Below are 17,664 nucleotides of genomic sequence, written 5' to 3'. Positions count from 1 at the left end.
TGAATAATGAGTAAGGGCTGTGTTGCAGATGGTGGTCTTTTGTTTCTTTGGAGAGGGGGAGCTGTTGTGTTCTTATATCGGAGGTCAATTTAGATCCCAATCTGTGGAAACCTAACCAAACCTAAAAGAGACAAGATCCAAAATGGACCCAAAGATAATGAGACGGCATCTGACATTTGTGCGACCTTATTAGACCCCATTGACACTAAGTGTGCCGTATCAAATGCACATGAGTTTTAATACACTTACATACACTTAAACACATGATATATTGTATTTGTCTCCATTTGCCGGATCACAATTGTGATTGCAATCTGTCCAGGCTACATTTAAACTTGCATAAGCCTCACTCCAGCACAGGGAATTGTGTGAATGCTCCTCAAGCAATTTGTTCAATAAAAAATGAAGAACAAAACGACACTTCAGCGTTTAAGTTACGACAATAACAGTTCAGCAGCTACCTACTGTAACGACTGTGCAGAACTGGCACAGGGACAAGCGATACAAATGTTTGTCTTCACTGACACCGCTGCCTCACCTGTTCATCTAATCAGGTGTCAGATAAATGCCACTGCAGCTTTTTAACACCCACTGGGTGTTGCTTTAGAGACCAAAATAGCTATCCAGGATGCATGACGTGGCCAAGAAGACCATCACTGAAGCGGCGCAATGCTCCTCTAATTAACAACCAGCCGCGAAAGATCATAAAGAGTAGCTGCACATGTTATTTTCCCTGCATGTCCCAGTTCACACTTGCTGTTTCGCCTCTAAAAACACATTTTTTTTCTCCCTCTGGTGATCATTGTGACACGCACGTGATCAGAGTTAATGGTGAGTCTGCTCGGGTGTTAGATGAACGAGAGCCACACAGATTTGAAACATGGCAGGTGCTTAGTGGTAAAATTGTGTTTTGGTCTTTATTCAATCTCTGTTCCCTGTACGCTTTCATCTGATTTGCTTTCCCTCAATGGTTTTCCTTTATCAAGTCAACCTCAGTCTACTCCACAGCTCACTACCTCACAGATGCCTCTCTTTCTCTCTGCCTCTCTCAGTTCAGGTTGTTTTAGCCATTAGCTGACATGCCGATACCATCTCCGACACCTGTTCTCTCCTTCCAATGCTGCTTCTCCTCGTTCTCTCTCTGCTTCTCTCTTCCTCCTTTCCTCTCGCTGCCTCTCCTCTCCTCTTCCCTCTTATCTGTTCGACAGGTCTTGAGAGAACAAATTAGACCTGCTAAATTAAGCCACACACACAGCTCCAGTCTAGCTGAAGGGAAGCTGTGAGTGTGTGAAAGATGGAAAGATATAAACACACTCAAACACAGGAGCTATTTGAAAAATGGGGAATGAGGAAAACAATGGGTGAGGAGGGAGGGAAGATGGAGAGAAGCAAACAAAGTTTGAGAGCGAGAGAGTGAAAGAGAGAAGTTATATTTTAGGGTACTTTTACTTTGTTGCCACCATGTTGGTTGAACGTGGTGAAGTTCCTCTCTTGTATTTTTGATTGAGGTCGTTAAGGGCTCATCCGGCTCGAACATACAGCCTATGACTGTGTTTCCCTTCAGTTCAATTCAAGTTATTTTTGTATAGCCCAAAATCATAAATTAGCCTCAGAGGGCTTTACAATCTGTACACATACGACATTCTCTTGTCCCGGAACCCTCACATCGGAACAGGAAAAACTCCCCCAAAAAAACCCTTTAACGAGGAGAAAAGAGGAAGAGACCTGTGGGAGAGCAACAGAGGAGGGATCCCTCTCCCAGGATGGACAGAAGTGCAATAGATGTCATGTGTACAGAATGAACAACATAACAGAGTTACCGCACATTCAATGCAATGCACATCCCTTACACTGTGTGCCATGTCTGCCGGACACAACTTAGGACACATAGATTTGTTTTGGTCTTTGAGGTCATCTGCATTTCTGGGATAGTCTTTATTTAATCTGCATTTAATATAGATGACAATGAACTATGGTTATTTTTAGCTCTTATTTGATGTTTGGTGGGACTTTAAATACTTTGCACAGTAAATCACATGTACATGTAAAAAACAGGATTCTACTTTTCTTTTGCCTTAAAATTACCTCCAACTCAACCAGATATCCCTTACACATTAATGCATCAATAGTAATCCAATAATGTTGTACTGTACAGTATGAATACTCTGCATTATGAGTACTTCGACTTGTGTTGATAATACTTCTGTACCTTAAGTTCAACTTAAGCCTTTACTTGTAATTGAGCACTGTGATTTAGTTTCTTCTACTTAAAGGATAACAAGGCATAACGAGTACTGCCTGTATAGCTGAAGCCCAGTCTGACTCACCGGATGTAGGCTGCCTATTCTCTTCCCCTTCATCTATTTTGCAAGGGCACTGTCTCTGCATCCTGGGCTTTGTCCTGCCCAAGACGTCTGTGATTGGTTTAAAGAAATACAAACGAGCCAGAGTGTTGTGGAGATAGGTTTGATTATGCATGATATGTAATAGCTTATTCCTGTATGATATTGTTGCTTAAAACTCATAAAAACACACCAATCACACAATTCCACTGGGAGATGTTACTACATTACAATGAACATACGCACTGTAGTTTATTTTCATACATTGCCATGCAGCCATTACCACTAAGCAACAAACCAAATGTGTGTTGATCCAAAGCTAAAAAGTGTCTCCAACAAATACCCTTAAAAAGAAAAGTAGGAAAGTACTGACCCAAACATTATTGGTTGCTCTTGATCCTTTCATGGGATTTGGAAACAATAATGAAAGCCTTATCCTTCAGCATTTTTCGGGTGCTAAAAATAGTTTTTTGCTGGGGATGTGTAGAGCTTTTTGTACATCTTGTGATGAGAGCCATGGTAACTGTATATATGGGATCCCTCTCTCTCTCTCTAACTTAACCTCTACTCCATCTGTGCCGATAAACTTTTTTTTTTTTCTTAGATAATAAGCGACGCCACCAGTCGTGATGGTGTGTCTCGTCCCCTCTCGCTCCTCTGCACTCATAAAAGAGGAAGCCAGGGAACATTACACCAGCTGTTCTTTCTCTTCTCCCTTTTCCCTGTGATTAGAGGGCGGGAGAACATCTTCAAATCAGAGTCCCTCTCTTTCTTCTTTCCTCTCCCTGACAGAATGACAAAGCTAATCTCCTTATCCGTTCGTTTGACAGCCTTTAAGAGAACACTTTCTCACCCTCGCCCTCCCTCCTGCCCTCTCCCTCCACCTCTCCTCAACTGTCAAGTGGACGTGCGATAAAAGAACAGTTGGCTAATGCATTTTGCCATTTTACCGACGGTGTCACTTGATCTGCCCTCTTTCCCATCTTCATATCTCCCCCTATCACCCCGTCTCTTATTGTGGAGGTAAAAGAATGAAAGAAGCATTTAACCCGGAGCATTGCAGCGGTACTTGGGCTGAACCCGATGTGACAAAAAAATAATCAAAACTTTAGGCTGTGTCCCCAATAACAGCTCATGATTCATCCACATCAGCTGTGTGTGTGTGTGTGTGTGTGTGTGTGTGTGTGTGTGTGTGTGTCTGTCTGAGTGAAAGTGCACGTCTCACCACCAGTGAGTAGTAGACTTTGAATCCTGGCTTTGCAACAAAGTAATCGTCAGACTTGAAGGTGACTCTGAGCATGTTGTTTTTGGAGTTGAGACTAGGCGGTGCCTTCAGCCCACACCAACGACCCCAAATTATAGTGCTGGTCTCTGATTGGTCCTCCACCTCCACAAAGTCATACCTAGAGCGAGAGATATGGAGATGGAGAGGTGGATGAATGTGTGGGAGGGAAGAGGGAAAGATGAAGGATGAAAATTGTTGTCAAGGAAATAGGAAATGTCAAGGCAGTACAGTAGTTTGACATTTTGGGGAATACATGAATACACTTACTTGCTGAGAGTTTAATTAAGAAGACCCATACCACTCTCATGTCTGTTTGCTAAATATGAAGCTGGAGCCAGTCCCGGGGTAGCATAGCTTAGCATAAAGACTAGAAACAGAGGGAAACGGCTAGCCTCCACTAGTTTTGTGTTGGTACTGATTTAAAAAAACAAGATGGAACCTGTTTATCAGTGAGCTTTAGAGGTTCTGGCAGGAATATTGTGTTACCTTTGGAAGGAGCCAGGTTAGCTGTTTCTGGCTGTTTCAAGTTTTAATGCTAAGATAAGTTAATCAGCTGCGAGTTCCAGCTTTATATTGTACAGATATAAGCATGCTATCAATCTTCTCATCTAACTTTAGGCAAGAAAGCTAATAAACCTGTTTTAATTAATGTTTCCAGATCTCAGCAACTACTTTGGTGAGTACAGTAGTATTATCAAAAGCAATAAAATGATGTCTAAGTCATCGTGTACATTTAGCTCATTCTGACACTCATTAGTACTTTAATTTAATGATCTCTATTGATCAAAACTGTGATGAGACAAATTTACGATGTATTCTCAAAGCACTGGGCCACCCTGCCAAACCACGAGACAACAAGCATTTTGCAGTAAAAGTTTTTGGATGACTTTCCGGCAATCAACGTCGCAGTCAATTAGTGAGTCCATCTATCAAACACACGCATGAATGCACACGTACAGTCGATGTGACAAACAAGATTTGAAAAAGCTACGTTTCACCCTCTCCCTGCCTTTCCAAATCTCCCCTCCCCCTGCTGCTCCCCGTTGTCTTTTCATCAAAGTGCTTTCAAAGACGGCTGAGTTGCAAATGGGGATTAAAACGTCTATTTTCTTGCTCCAACCCAAGGACGAATTTCTTCTACTTCTTGCCCAGAAAGCAAACTTCAACTATCCGTCTGTCGTAGTGATTCAACCCTCTAACCTTCTTAAATTCTTCACTCTCACACCCTTTCAATCAAAGCTTATTGTTGGTGTCCTATTGTGCACACATCAACACACCGTATTAAGATATTTTAATGGTGCTGTTGTGTGTCCTTTTAACTTGAGACTTCTGCTCCATAAACTTTTACTTTCCTCTCTGTCACTGCAAATGGTCCTCTCCATCATTTGTTCACTCACACTCTGGTTCTTTAATCACCGTTACTTTCATCGGACTTTTCACCTTTACGTCCGCTTGTAATTCATCAATACTTCTTCCTCCTCCTTGTGCTCTGTACCTCTATCCTTCTTTCCTCCATTCAGGTATTGCCCCCGCTTTCCTTTTGTTTGTTTCTCTGCTCTGCTCTAATTATCTCTTCTGAATTACATCACTTCCTCTCCACCTGTTGTTTTTTTTTCTGTCTTTCTTTCTGAATCTCAGGTTTTACCTGCACACTCCATTCTCAGCCTCCTCCAGGCCAAAGTGTCCGTCAAACTCCAGGTGTATGCGGCTCCCTCGTGGCGCCAGCAGTTTCCATGACAACAGCAGATTGCGGGGGTAAGCGTTGGGGAAGCGCGGGCTGTGGATGGCTCCGCCCACTGCCGTGACCGAGATGTTTTCCTCTTTGCGGTACGAGTCTGCGGTGAAGCGATTGCTGTCCGTTAGTGGTTACAACTAATCAGGTGTTTAGTCCAGTTGTAAAAAATCACAAGCAAAGCAGACTGTTTACGTGCTAAACACAAAAAAAAAACAATTACAAAAGTGACATCAGTGTAATGATAACATGACCTCAGCAAAGGTACTTTAAATCCAGCACTTATAAAGCTTTTAGCTTAATGTATAAAGACATAACTTAAGGGAATAGTTTCTGGAAACACACTGATTCGCTTTCTTGCCAAGTATTAAATTAGTGGATGATATAACTCGCATGTCTGTCCCTTCAATATGAACTTACAGCCAGCAGCTGGTAAGATTAGCTTGGAGGCTGAAAGTGGCTAACCTGGCTCTCTCTGAAGCTAAAAGAAGTCCACCTAAAAACTGCAAGTTTGACGGATTAGACAAACAAGATGTAATGTGTTAATTAGCAAGCTTTAGAGGTGCAGGTAACCTTCAGACAGAGGTAAGCTGTCTCCCTGTTTTTCCAGTCTTTATGCTAATTAAAGCTGCATTGTGGTGGTAGCTTCATATTTACAGACAGATGTAAGGTCGTTATCCTTCTATCTAACTCATGGCAAGAAAGTAAATAAGCTTATTTGCCAAAGTGATGAGCTATTCCTTGAACTGTGTGCTTTCTAGCGTGGTTTGTAGAGTTTGGAGTGTGAAAAGAAAACAAAGTATACAAGATAACAGGAGAAAGGAATAATCCATCTCATCTCTATCGGGATAAAGAAGGCTTGATTATGGATCTGCTGGACATTGTGTTTTTAAGGACGTTTATGATATGCTTGTGTATCCGTCCTGATGGTGGTTCCAGAGAAAAGGTGAAGACATCAACAAAAATATTGAGATGCGTTCGGTCATGAATATCAACAGCAAATTTGAGGAGGTAAAATAAATGGGCCCCTTGGTCAAAGGGAAATTAGGGATTAATTAGAAAATTAGGGATTTATCAAAACCATTAGAAATAATTCTCTGGTGACCAATAATCACATCCTGTTTAATAGCAGCTCTTGAGAACAACAGATCATCACTACTGTCGCCCTGAGCTAAATACTGTTGCAGTAAAATATATTCTTGTCAACACAGGAAATAACTTGTGCATGGCATGAACTGCAAATCTAAAATGTTCAGGTTAAGCTTTATGTAAATTTGCTTTGAAGCGCTTGTAAATAACAGTGTCTGTTCATTGCAGTGCTGAGCCAAAACCGCAAAATCTGTGTCTTTACTGTTTCTGTGGTCTGTCTACTTTACTAGCTAAAACACACACACACACACACACACACACACACACACACACACACACACACACACACACACACACACACACACACACACACACACACACACACACACACACACACACTCTCTGTAATCCAGGGGTATTCAATCAAAATTCAACCAGGTCCAGTTGGAGAGAATTTCCTCATGCAAAGGTCTGGAACATAACAATAATGTCGAAAATGCGCTTTGATTTACTGCCATACATATTGAAGCAGCCAGGCAGTTGTATTAACGTCTGTATGTAATGAAAACCTGGCTGTCTTATCAAATAAAGCAAGTTCAATTGAATAATATCTCAATATTTATAGTCAGTTTTCAAATTTTATTGGATGAATCATAAATAATACATACTCCAATAACTATTCAATGTTCTTCTCTCGTTTCAAGTAAAATGCGGGATGCATTTAAGAATAAATTACAGAACAGAAAGCTTTTATCTTTTACCTTGAAAAAAACTTAATTTTAGAAAAATGAATTGAACTGAATTGTCCTGCAGCTTTAAATTCAGTTAATTCAGGTGTTAATTCACCACTTGTCTCAGCTCTATTCCCCACTCCGCTAACATAATTGTTGGGCTGTGAATTCATGTAATCGGAATCTGATCACATTGGGCTCTTATATTGTTTATTTTCTGTGCGGATTTGAGTGGGAACGTTTGCCGAAAATATTTGTGCTACGTCTCGTAGTGGCGCTTCACATTGCTGCTTTTAATAATCGCACCAGTCTCTGAACACATGAGACATACTGGTTTTGAACTGTCCATGGGAAGACTAAACATAAGACGCTCTCGTTTTTGGAGAACGACATGTGACTTTGTTGACCTCACGCACCTTTCTGACTACTCGGTCTCTCCCCTCTGTGTTTATATCACTCACTCAAGCCGCGATGCTTATCCTAATACACATATTTGAATGGCTGAGTAGCATCACGTGAGATGATTTGCAACGCATGTAATTGGTCGGTGTGTTTCCTGGACGGCTGAACGAGTGCCGTGAAGTCACACAATAGAATTTTATAATTCTCAATTATCTATCGGTTGTAGGTTGTTCATGTTTAAGTATAATATGAACAATAATTAAGTACCAATGAACGTCATAGTCATTAGTCACACTAATCAACTCGATCATTATTCAAACTTTGATATTGCACAATATACATTTTCCTTAATTAGTCATTTTATTGCTGACTTTCTGAAAATGTGAAACACACATACACAGACAAACACACAGTCTAAGGTCAGGCTGTGTGCTGAAGTAGGCTGACAAGGCTGTATTTTCTGAGCTGTGTGTGGTTTTTGAGAGAGAGAGAGCTGAATGCATAATCAAGCCACCACAGCCTGCACCCTAGGGAGATGATGATGAAGCTTTGGCCCTTTCCTCCACCTCTTCACTGCAAACTTCCATTAATTCCTCCCCCTATTCTATGCCATATTTCCCTCTCTCCCTTCTTCTTTTTCTTCTTCTTCTTCTTCTTCTTTGCTTTAGTCAGTAATTCTGTCTCATCGGTCATTCTTCGGGACCCTCTGCTAATTCTGGCTCTAGCAGTTAACACTGTCCCTGTGTGTGTGTGTGTGTGTGTGTGTGTGTGTGTGTGTGTGTGTGTGTGTGTGTGTGTGTGTGTACACATACACAAATTTGTGTTTGACAGATTGTGTACTTTCCGTTCCAAGCATTTACTGTATGCTTGTGTTAATGTGTCAATGTGCGTGTGTACATTTGCGTGTGTGTTGGGGCAGAGTTTGTTTGTAAAGGAATTCTTCCACTCTGCTGATCAGAAGCCTGACCCCGAAGGTCCATTCACCCACCAAGGTAACTGGGGAACAGAGCTTTGTGTGTGTGTGTGTGTGTGTGTGTGTGTGTGTGTGTGTGTGTGTGTGTGTGTGTGAGATTGACAATCGAGTGTCCCTCTGTATGTGTTCATGTGTATGTGACCACGATCGTTTTTTTGCCGTTTAATACCGGGTTTCTATTTTCAGATAAGATAAAACGCGAAAGGCTCTCGCTAGAGCTAGCGTCCGTTTAGGGCTGCTGTACAAACACGGCGGTGCAAGATGGCGGACTCCGTGGAAGACCACCCGCTCCCTATGTAGATACAACTGTAGTAGGACAGCACTGAAGGCTCAGGTATACAATACACGGCCCGTCACTGGTAAAAACATAGCGGCGCAACATGGCGGACTCAGTGAAGAGCTCCCTATGTAGATATAAACGGTTTATTCTAACGTAATGAAACCACAACAATTCTTAGTTTCATGTGATTACACACTAATAAAAACATAGTTATCAATATTATGTTTCATTTCTGCCAATAAATACCTCTGTGTTATATTGACAGAGAAAGCTGATCTCTCCTGCTGCCGCGCCAGCTGTGCCTACATGTACCAGGATGCATTGCACACAAAGACTCGCATAACGTCAGTGAAGGAAATATTCTTACACCTAAGCCGAAAAATACAATCGCACAACTTCTGAATTCAAGTTTCTCTCTTACACTGAACTAAGACGGGCTTAATTGCCTTGTTAACTCATCGTAAAACACACTTTATTCAAAGCAGACAGAAACAAAAAAAATAAAATTCACCTAACACGTCTTGGTTAGTTTTTCCAAGTCACAACAATCAGTAACTCTGGTTTTGTCAGAATAAATTCTAAATTCACAAAGTTAGATGTCACCCCGCTGTAACGGTACGACTGTAGCGGCTCGTTCTCCGAGATCTCCAGCACATCACTATCCCAGTGAGGACTAACACTTTCATGCCTAGTAACGCACACACGGCTCTCTCTCTCTCTCGGTGTTATCGTCGGCAACGGCATCTAAAAAAAACTGCCCACGCTGACATTCATTACAGCAGAATGATTCAGTCTGTTGGCATCTGAAGGCAATTTGAGCAAAGGCTCCACCAGTTTTATGTTTGCTTTTAACAGCTCATGTTCGGCAGGGTTCCCGCCGGCCCTATCCTCCCCGCTGCAGCCGCAGCCTCAAGCAGCCTCTTCGGCTGAATATCCTAGTCAAATACTGCACAATTCCAGATACCATTGTCACTGCTGGAAACTTAAGCAAAGAAAACAAGGACGTTTTTGAGCGGTATAGCGCCTCACAGCTACCGATGCTGAAGTAGAACAACACATTTTGCAGCTAAGCGCCACAGAGACAGATAACATCAGTAACGACTGCAGGTGTTTTTCACACTGACACAGATAAGGTTGAAAATGGGCAATTTTCCTATTAAGCTAATCAGTAGAAGAAGAGAAACTGAAGTGAGTAAAGCAAGCAAAAGATTAAAGTCAAGAGGGAACTCTTCTCAGTTTCCATCTTCATCTGATCATTCCAATACACACATATTTCACAGTGACATGGACATCTGGAATGAAGCTAAGTGGTGAGGGAGAGAAAATGGTTGGCAAACGCAGCTTTATTTAATATCTGTATAGTAACAACGGCTTATATATCAGCAGTCCGAGGTCTTCTGTTTTTACATGACGAAAACAAACTCATGCTAACCGCTGATATTAAGAGTTAGTTCCTCTCACTCAGGCGTGGAACGTACATGCTAGTCGGCCGTTGGCTGAGGTCTGCTGTGTGTTCAAATGCAACACAGGCGACGCGAGCAGTCTGCCTTCCTCGCTACTAGTTATCTGATGTCGTTTTGTTGTGTCTGGGCCTCAAGATCGTTCAGTGAACTCGGGGATGCCAGCACTGGTTTAGCAGCCAATGAGACAGGATGCCCATCAGATTTAATTTAGTTTGATCTCTGTATGTCTGTCCATGTTTTTGCCAATGTTATTGTTTTTGTCCTGGACACTGAAAACTTTATTTAGTGACACGTCCAGCATCTCTTGCACTTGTTTGTCCCGGAGACGTTTTGTGGCCATGTAAAATCCCTTCAAAATGCTTTGGCTTTAGTTGCTGATTGGTTCATACAAATTCATGCAAATGATACAATGATGAGAAAAGACGTTTCTATTAAATATCCAGCCCAGAGATTTGACATTACTGGAAACTGGCACGGACATTCTGTCTGCCTGCTTTGCAAGGATAGGATTTTGGGTAAAAGGGTGAAATGGAATCAGGGCGGAGCAGAACATGCGTTGGGGGCACAGTGGGATACGCAGTGTAGTCAGGAAAATGGGAAAACAGTGACACATTTTTGTTTAGCTCTGTACTGAAATGAAAAAGGTGACAATGCTGACTTTAAGCTATAATAGTGTTGGAGGATTTTCACATCTTAATCTGGTAGATCGCGCAGGAATCCTAAACCTTCTCGACATAGTCCCCAATTTGTGTTGCACAAAACAGCAGTAATATTGTCATTAACTTACAGCGCAGTACAGGCAAGTCAACCACAATTATGGGTGAACAGCGTTTGTTATTGTATTTGGATCATAGAATTCAGTCCATCCCTGACTGAAGGGAACTGCAAAATATTGAATGAACGTTGTCTAAAAATGCAACACACACTTTCATGTGAGCGTGAACACCATCAAGTCAGCTATTCAACCTCACAGCCTGTCTTGTGGTCGGATCCAATTTGCTGAGTACAGGCAAAAAAAAAAAGAAGAATGTGTCACTGTCCAAACACTGCGGAGAGGGCACGGAATGAATGCAAGTTATGAAATTATGAAAGGGCTGTTATTACTGGGCCTAACCATGCATGAAAAGACATGTTCTTCCACTAAATCACCTCCAAATATGTAACCCAAAAAAAGTTTAATTGGTGTCTCTCACTTGCGCTCGTCTTCTCCCTCGTTTCATTTCTCTTTAAGACCACTCATGTTGTCAGTTACAGTAGCACACAAAATGTGATTATCATTTCATTAAATTGCCATTGTTAATCAGTAACGATCACTGCTGCCTGATGTGGCATGGGGAATGCACAAAAAAAACACTTAAGTTCTGTGTTTTAATATGTATTTCTTATGAAAGAGAGCGGCAACCATAATGGCACCATTTGGGATACAAAAAAGTGTTTTTCATATTCTTCCAGGAGTGGGAAAGCTCATCTGCTTCAGCGAGTTGTAATAGTGGGCAATCCTGCAGAAGAGGCAGTGAATAAACAGTCCCTTGTATCTTTCATCTCGGATGAATACCACTGTTTCTTAAAGTGCTGCAACTCATTTTCATTTTCATCTTCATGCTTCATCAGTCTCCCTTACACAAACCTTTGCAACATAACATCACAGCACATACGGGTATCTAATGCTTTCTATTAACGCAACAGACTTTTTGTTTTAAACCATGTTGCGTAACACAAATTTCTTCTGAACTTGACAGAAAGTTAATGTTCTGCAATCTTCAAGGGCTGATGATATCACTGACAGTCTCACGCCCACCCCGAGATTCAAACACCACACGCACAAACTTTCACTGGCAATTAAGCTTTCAGTTTCCTGATCTGACACTTGTGACAATGATGCTGCGTGATTGTGTGATGTGCGTGTTTATCTGTGTGGCTATTAAGAGTGTCTTTTCGGGTGTGAGGTTGCAAGAAAAAGTTCTTGATTGTATGTGTATTTGCATAGATGCACACGTCTGCCAGGAGGTATGTGGGTAAATTCTCACAAATTAAACTTGGCTCTCCCACCTCCAGTGCCAGGGTGTGATGTTCTTCATTGCTCTGAGATCTATTTCTGATCCAAGTGCCAATCACACTCTAATCACCCAGCAACCAATGTGCATCAGAGAGCAAAGCATATCTCAGTGGAGAACGTACTGAAGTCACAATAAAAGAACTGATGTTAAACTTCGTATTTCTGTCCTAATTAAAAGTGCCACATATGTGCAAACCCTTATATTGAACTTCATCCCTTTTTAGTCTAAGTCTCTATTCTGTGAAGACCAAACTATAGTTTTCTAGAGTGACAGCTTGCTTATGATACATTCTCACTCAGAGAACACATTCCCACAGGACATTACCTATAACAAGGCAACCCCATTTCCTACATCTGTCATCCCGTCTAACATATCCTGTCTGACTTTCATCTACTCAAAATGAATTCTCCTAAGCCCCGACACAAACTAAAGGGACACACATAATACACTCACTCTCAGCTGGGAAGAACTCCCCTGAGACATGCAATGTCGCTGTTTTTGTTCTTGGTGGCAGTCCCAGTTTCTGTCTAAAACAATAGGTGTTTTAAACTTTCAAGGGATGGGATTTGCTGTTCTTTGACAACATTAAATTGTTTATTACAATATTAAAAACTAAGTAATTACATCCGTTTTATAAAATCTGAAAAATTGTACCTTGTGTCGCAAAGTTTGGGACGTTTAAGGGAAATATGCTGATTTGCTTTCTTGCGGAGACACCACTTTCATATCTGACCATTCAATCTAATACTGCCAGTAGCTGGTTAGCTTAGCTCAGTCCAAAGATAACCAAATCTGATCATCCACCAACCACTCATTAACATGTTGTATCTGTCATTTGTTTGTGTCGGTACAAACAAAAACAACAACAAACAAAGAATAAAAATGACAAAATAAATACGTTGTTTTGTTTGTTATTTTACAACGGGCCAAAACGTGGCCAGAAAATAGCCGGAACGGACTATTTCTTGGCTGGGAGCAGTAACTGCCTGGTGTCTCAGATGGTTGCCTGGCAACTGAAAGCAAATGACTATATATTTCCAAATTGCTTTAATATGAAGGGGAAAAAAATATATAGTTTAAGTACACAGAGCACGCACGGACATTTCAATGACAACACGATTAAGTAGTGAAAACAATCAGTCTGTCCGAATGTTAAAGACAAGTGTCGGAAAGAGTCTGACATGTGAAGGAAAAGACTATTTAATAAACAGTCGACAAGCTGCATCGTAGTTTGTATGCAGCATTTGATTACTTCAACTTCATTTGTATTTAGAGACGGCATCTGGGTCAACCACTGGGTCGAGTAAATAGGGATTGAATTTTAGTGAGTAGGATACTTGCCAATTTGGCTTCAGCATAGATTAATATGCTCATAGATAATTCACAGAAATATTTGACTGTTAAAAGAAGAGACACTTAATCTACTCCCCTTCTCTATTGCTATTATTTATTATCATTATTATTGCAGGCCCATTTGCTGTCATGCATTGTTATCTGTTGAATTGTTTATTCATCTGTGTGTGGCAACAGAATGTAAAACATTGCCCATTAGCAGCAAAACTGCTGCCTAACACCGTGAGCATGTGTGCCCTTGTGCGCGTGTTTTTATGCGCGTGTGTGTGCATGTGCGTGTGTTGGGTGCAGGAAGCTGTCCTTGTACCCTCAGAGTATTCCCACCCATGAGAAATAACCAAAGCCTTCTCCATCTGGCTAAATGTTCACGGCCTGTGTGTGTGTGTGTGTGTGTGTGTGCGCGTGCGCATCACTATGCTGCTTATCAAAGCCTGTGCTGCCTCCACTGTTTTGCCACTCTCTCATGACAAATCAGCTTTAAATATTCTCCCTTGTTGCTCAGTCACGCCCATACAAGCACAGAGGCATGAAAAAGACACACACACACACACACACACACACACACACACACACACACACACACACACACACACACACACACACACACACACACACACACACACACACACACACACACACACACACCCTAGAGGTGAACACTGCATGCCGTGGGGTGTCAGCTTTGGTCAGCATCGGCTCTCTCCCCACATTTCTCCTCCTCTCTCTTCTTCACTTCCTCTGTTCTCTCCATCCTGCACCATCTCCTCTACCTCTCCTTCCCTCTCTTTTTGACCATGCCAGAAACCCTGATGCTCTAAAATATATATTTTAAAAAAAAAAACAAATGTACACCAGATGTACATTCTCACATTTCCAAGTATTTCACAGCTCAGGGAACCAAGTCAAACCCTCCCCCTCCCTGAGGGCGTGACCATCGGTTTGACTTGCTCCCTAAGGCATTAAATGTTAATAAATTGAAAAGGGTCAAAAAACATAGTGTGTCACTACTGTATCTCTCTTCCTCTTGCTCTGTCTCATATATTACTCTTTTCTTTTAGATGATCTTTTTGGTCCAGCCCCACCTTTGCTGCTAAAACCAATTAACTTCCATCCCTTTCTTTTATGCACAGAGACTGCGTGTTTTTTTGTGCAGTCAGTGTAAAAGTGTGGGGAATTGGGATTCTGAAGTGGCGCGATGGCATGGAGAGGAAGGCAGACTACAGGAGGGGATAGACTGAAGGGACATTTCAGTTTTTCTCCAGTCTAACTAACTGAAATTATGATCAAGAAGGAGAATACATGTTTAAAGAAAGGGTGTGGGAGTGTCTGCTGCGTTCGGCAGGCCACATAGGCACTCATGTGTGCTACATACATGCAGAGACAGCTGAACTGTACATATTCATGAATTATAGAGAACAGCAGGCCTATATATATATAGCATATAAGCATCATGCGCCTTCAGTTGGACACAAAAGAGCTGCTGCAGTAGCTCGATGGCCATAGAATGTGTTCAAAAAGCATAAACCCCCGAGATATACACAAACAAAAACCAAACATCCATTCCATTTACGTCCTTTCTTAGAATAGTGCGTCAAACGGCAGGAAAAAGGTCTGAAAAGGTGACCTGAAAAGTCATTTCATCGGTCTCCCGGACAAAAGACCTTTGTTTGAACCATCCACATCCCCCTCCCACTCACCCTGTGTGGACTCGCTTAAACTGCGTCAGTTGCTCTGCCCATTATGTTGCAGGTAGGTGCGGCACGTACACACACTAAATGAGCGTTGGTGTCAAGACGCCAAAAAGCCCTGACCGAACTGCATGACTTGAGGCCTTGGGAGTAAGAACGGGTTGGACATTCATATGTTATACAGGGGAGCGATGTTCTCCCGTCGGACGCACAACAAAGAAGTTGATGGCATGTCTCCGAGCAAAGCCAGCCTCTAACTGTTAGTCAACCCAGAGGCCTGAATCTCAGAAGCTGTTTCCACTAATCTGTAAAAACTTTATGAAATGGAAAAATATGCGCAATAGCTGCAGTATCATCATAATTTAGATTTCCTCTCACAAAAAGTGAGGACAGTTCTTTAAAAATGTATTTATTCATAAACTTTTCTATCCACTTCCAATTATTGAATTTGTGTGTAATATGTTAAAGCTTGGCTTGAAACTTATATCTTGAAATATGTTCTAAATATCTTGGTTTCCCGGCAACATTACCATAAAAAACTTTCTATTTTGAAGCTTTTGGAAAATATTTATACTACACGATATTAGTTCACCATCTGACTCAAATATAGGTCGTATTGTTATTCATAATGAAAGAAATCAGGCAGGGTTTTTCATATTAAATACTGACCATATGCAGGAAAGACCACATTGAATCTGTCTGCTGTTTTTATGTGATTTTACAGTGTGTTTTACAGTAATGTAACATGGTATAAATGTTTATCCACCACTTTAAAGTCAAAACTGCTCCACCGAATGAAAACCTGCTCAAAGGTTGTAGACCTAGCTTCTTGAGAAGCCCCATGATTCAGCCATAATAACATATGAAGGCTGGCCAATAAAAATATGTATTAAGTTTAGACTGAGGCACTCATTTGTGCAATCCTAAAATCAAATATGGAACATACAAATTCATGTTGAAGGGTCTTGTATTTATTGTCTTGTGTGTTGCAAATGGAGCCGCTGTGATGCAAGAAAAATGTCAGACTTGATCTGACAACAAAGTATGATCGTCATCATCGTCAGTACATATTAATTAGCCACCCATTTCCCCCTAGCTCTCTCTCTCTCTCTCTCTCTCTCCTTCCCTTTAGTTCTTATTTTCAGTGTGAGAGCGTCGGCATGTGACAATGTGCGTGAGAAAGTGTGTGTGTGTGTGTGTGTGTCTGTGTGCTTTGTGGGTATTTGGGTGAGCATATACCTCTGTTTGAGGATTTAGAAGATTTTGTGTGAGTGCATTTGTGTGTGAGAGTGTGTGTGTTTCTTTGAAGCCGACACAAAGGCATGTTCTGTGACACGGACAGAAGAGGTTAGACAAACAGCCACGGACTTGACAAAAACACTGCTTTCTGAGCTTACCGCAGTCTCTCAGACTGACCACACAACTCTGACTGAAAAAGTAAGAGGGGGAGCAGAAAGACAAACAGACAGAGACAAAAATGTGAAGACGGACAAAATGAAAGTAAAGAAACGTTAGGAATCCATCCGTGTTACATTCATGCCAATAGAGCATAATGAATCTAGAATGAGAGAGAACGGAGCTGAAGGGCAGTGGGGTGGATGAGAGAGAAACAGGGGAAGTGATTGAGCGGGGTAGAGAAGGACAGAGAAGAAGGGAGTGAAGGGAGTGAAGGGGAAACGGGCAGAGAAAATAAATGCGGGCAGATAAAAAAAGAAAAAGAAAGAGGGAGCACTGGCAGTGGAAAGACAGAGAGGGAGACACTGCTGCAGCTATTGTACTGTGAAAAGAACAAGGAAAGTCCGCAAAGCCCCAAGATGCGGAAACAGATCAAACACTGCATAGGATGCACCAAAGAGCATCAATGAGTTCCACTCATAAATAAGCAAAGATAACGTCTTTGAGTGCATATGATGTAGTTATGTGCATGTTTGTGTCTGTGGGTCCCTTGCTTGATGCGTGCCGATTTGAGCAAATCATTATTTTTGCTTTTATTGTCTATTTCAAAGAGGAGAAACTAAGAAGAGAGACATCATTGGGAAGCTGTGACTCACTTAACATTTTCTTTGGTTACTGGGGCTTTTCTGCAGGTCCTTACATCTTCACCAGCGAGTCTCAATGGTCCTCTTGGGCCTTTGATTAGCATTAGCATCCACTTAGCTTTTGTGAGTGCCTCTCAGGCATCTATGACTCAACACCTGTTTTGGGGACAAATTAGCCTAATGGGTATAAAGAAGAGGGATGAGCTGCACTCTGCCAACTAGGGCAGAAA

General features: G+C 41.6%; 1 protein-coding gene across 1 annotated transcript in view; it reads right to left on the bottom strand.

The window, feature by feature from the left end:
* Positions 1-17,664, bottom strand: part of pdgfd (platelet derived growth factor d) — a 49,918-nt gene that overhangs the window by 17,261 nt on the left and 14,993 nt on the right. Inside the window, exons 2-3 of the mRNA XM_079166573.1 lie at positions 5,273-5,462; positions 3,568-3,745 (exon numbers count right to left, since the gene is read on the bottom strand). Of these exons, the coding sequence (XP_079022699.1) occupies positions 3,568-3,745; positions 5,273-5,462 (368 nt within the window). The remainder of the gene's footprint in view (positions 1-3,567; positions 3,746-5,272; positions 5,463-17,664) is intronic.

The sequence above is a fragment of the Pholis gunnellus genome (genome assembly GCF_910591455.1).
Source record: "Pholis gunnellus genome assembly, chromosome: 9".
Lineage (NCBI taxonomy): Eukaryota > Metazoa > Chordata > Actinopteri > Perciformes > Pholidae > Pholis > Pholis gunnellus.
Note: the sequence above shows the minus strand (reverse complement) of the source record. Positions and strands in the feature narration are given on the sequence as shown.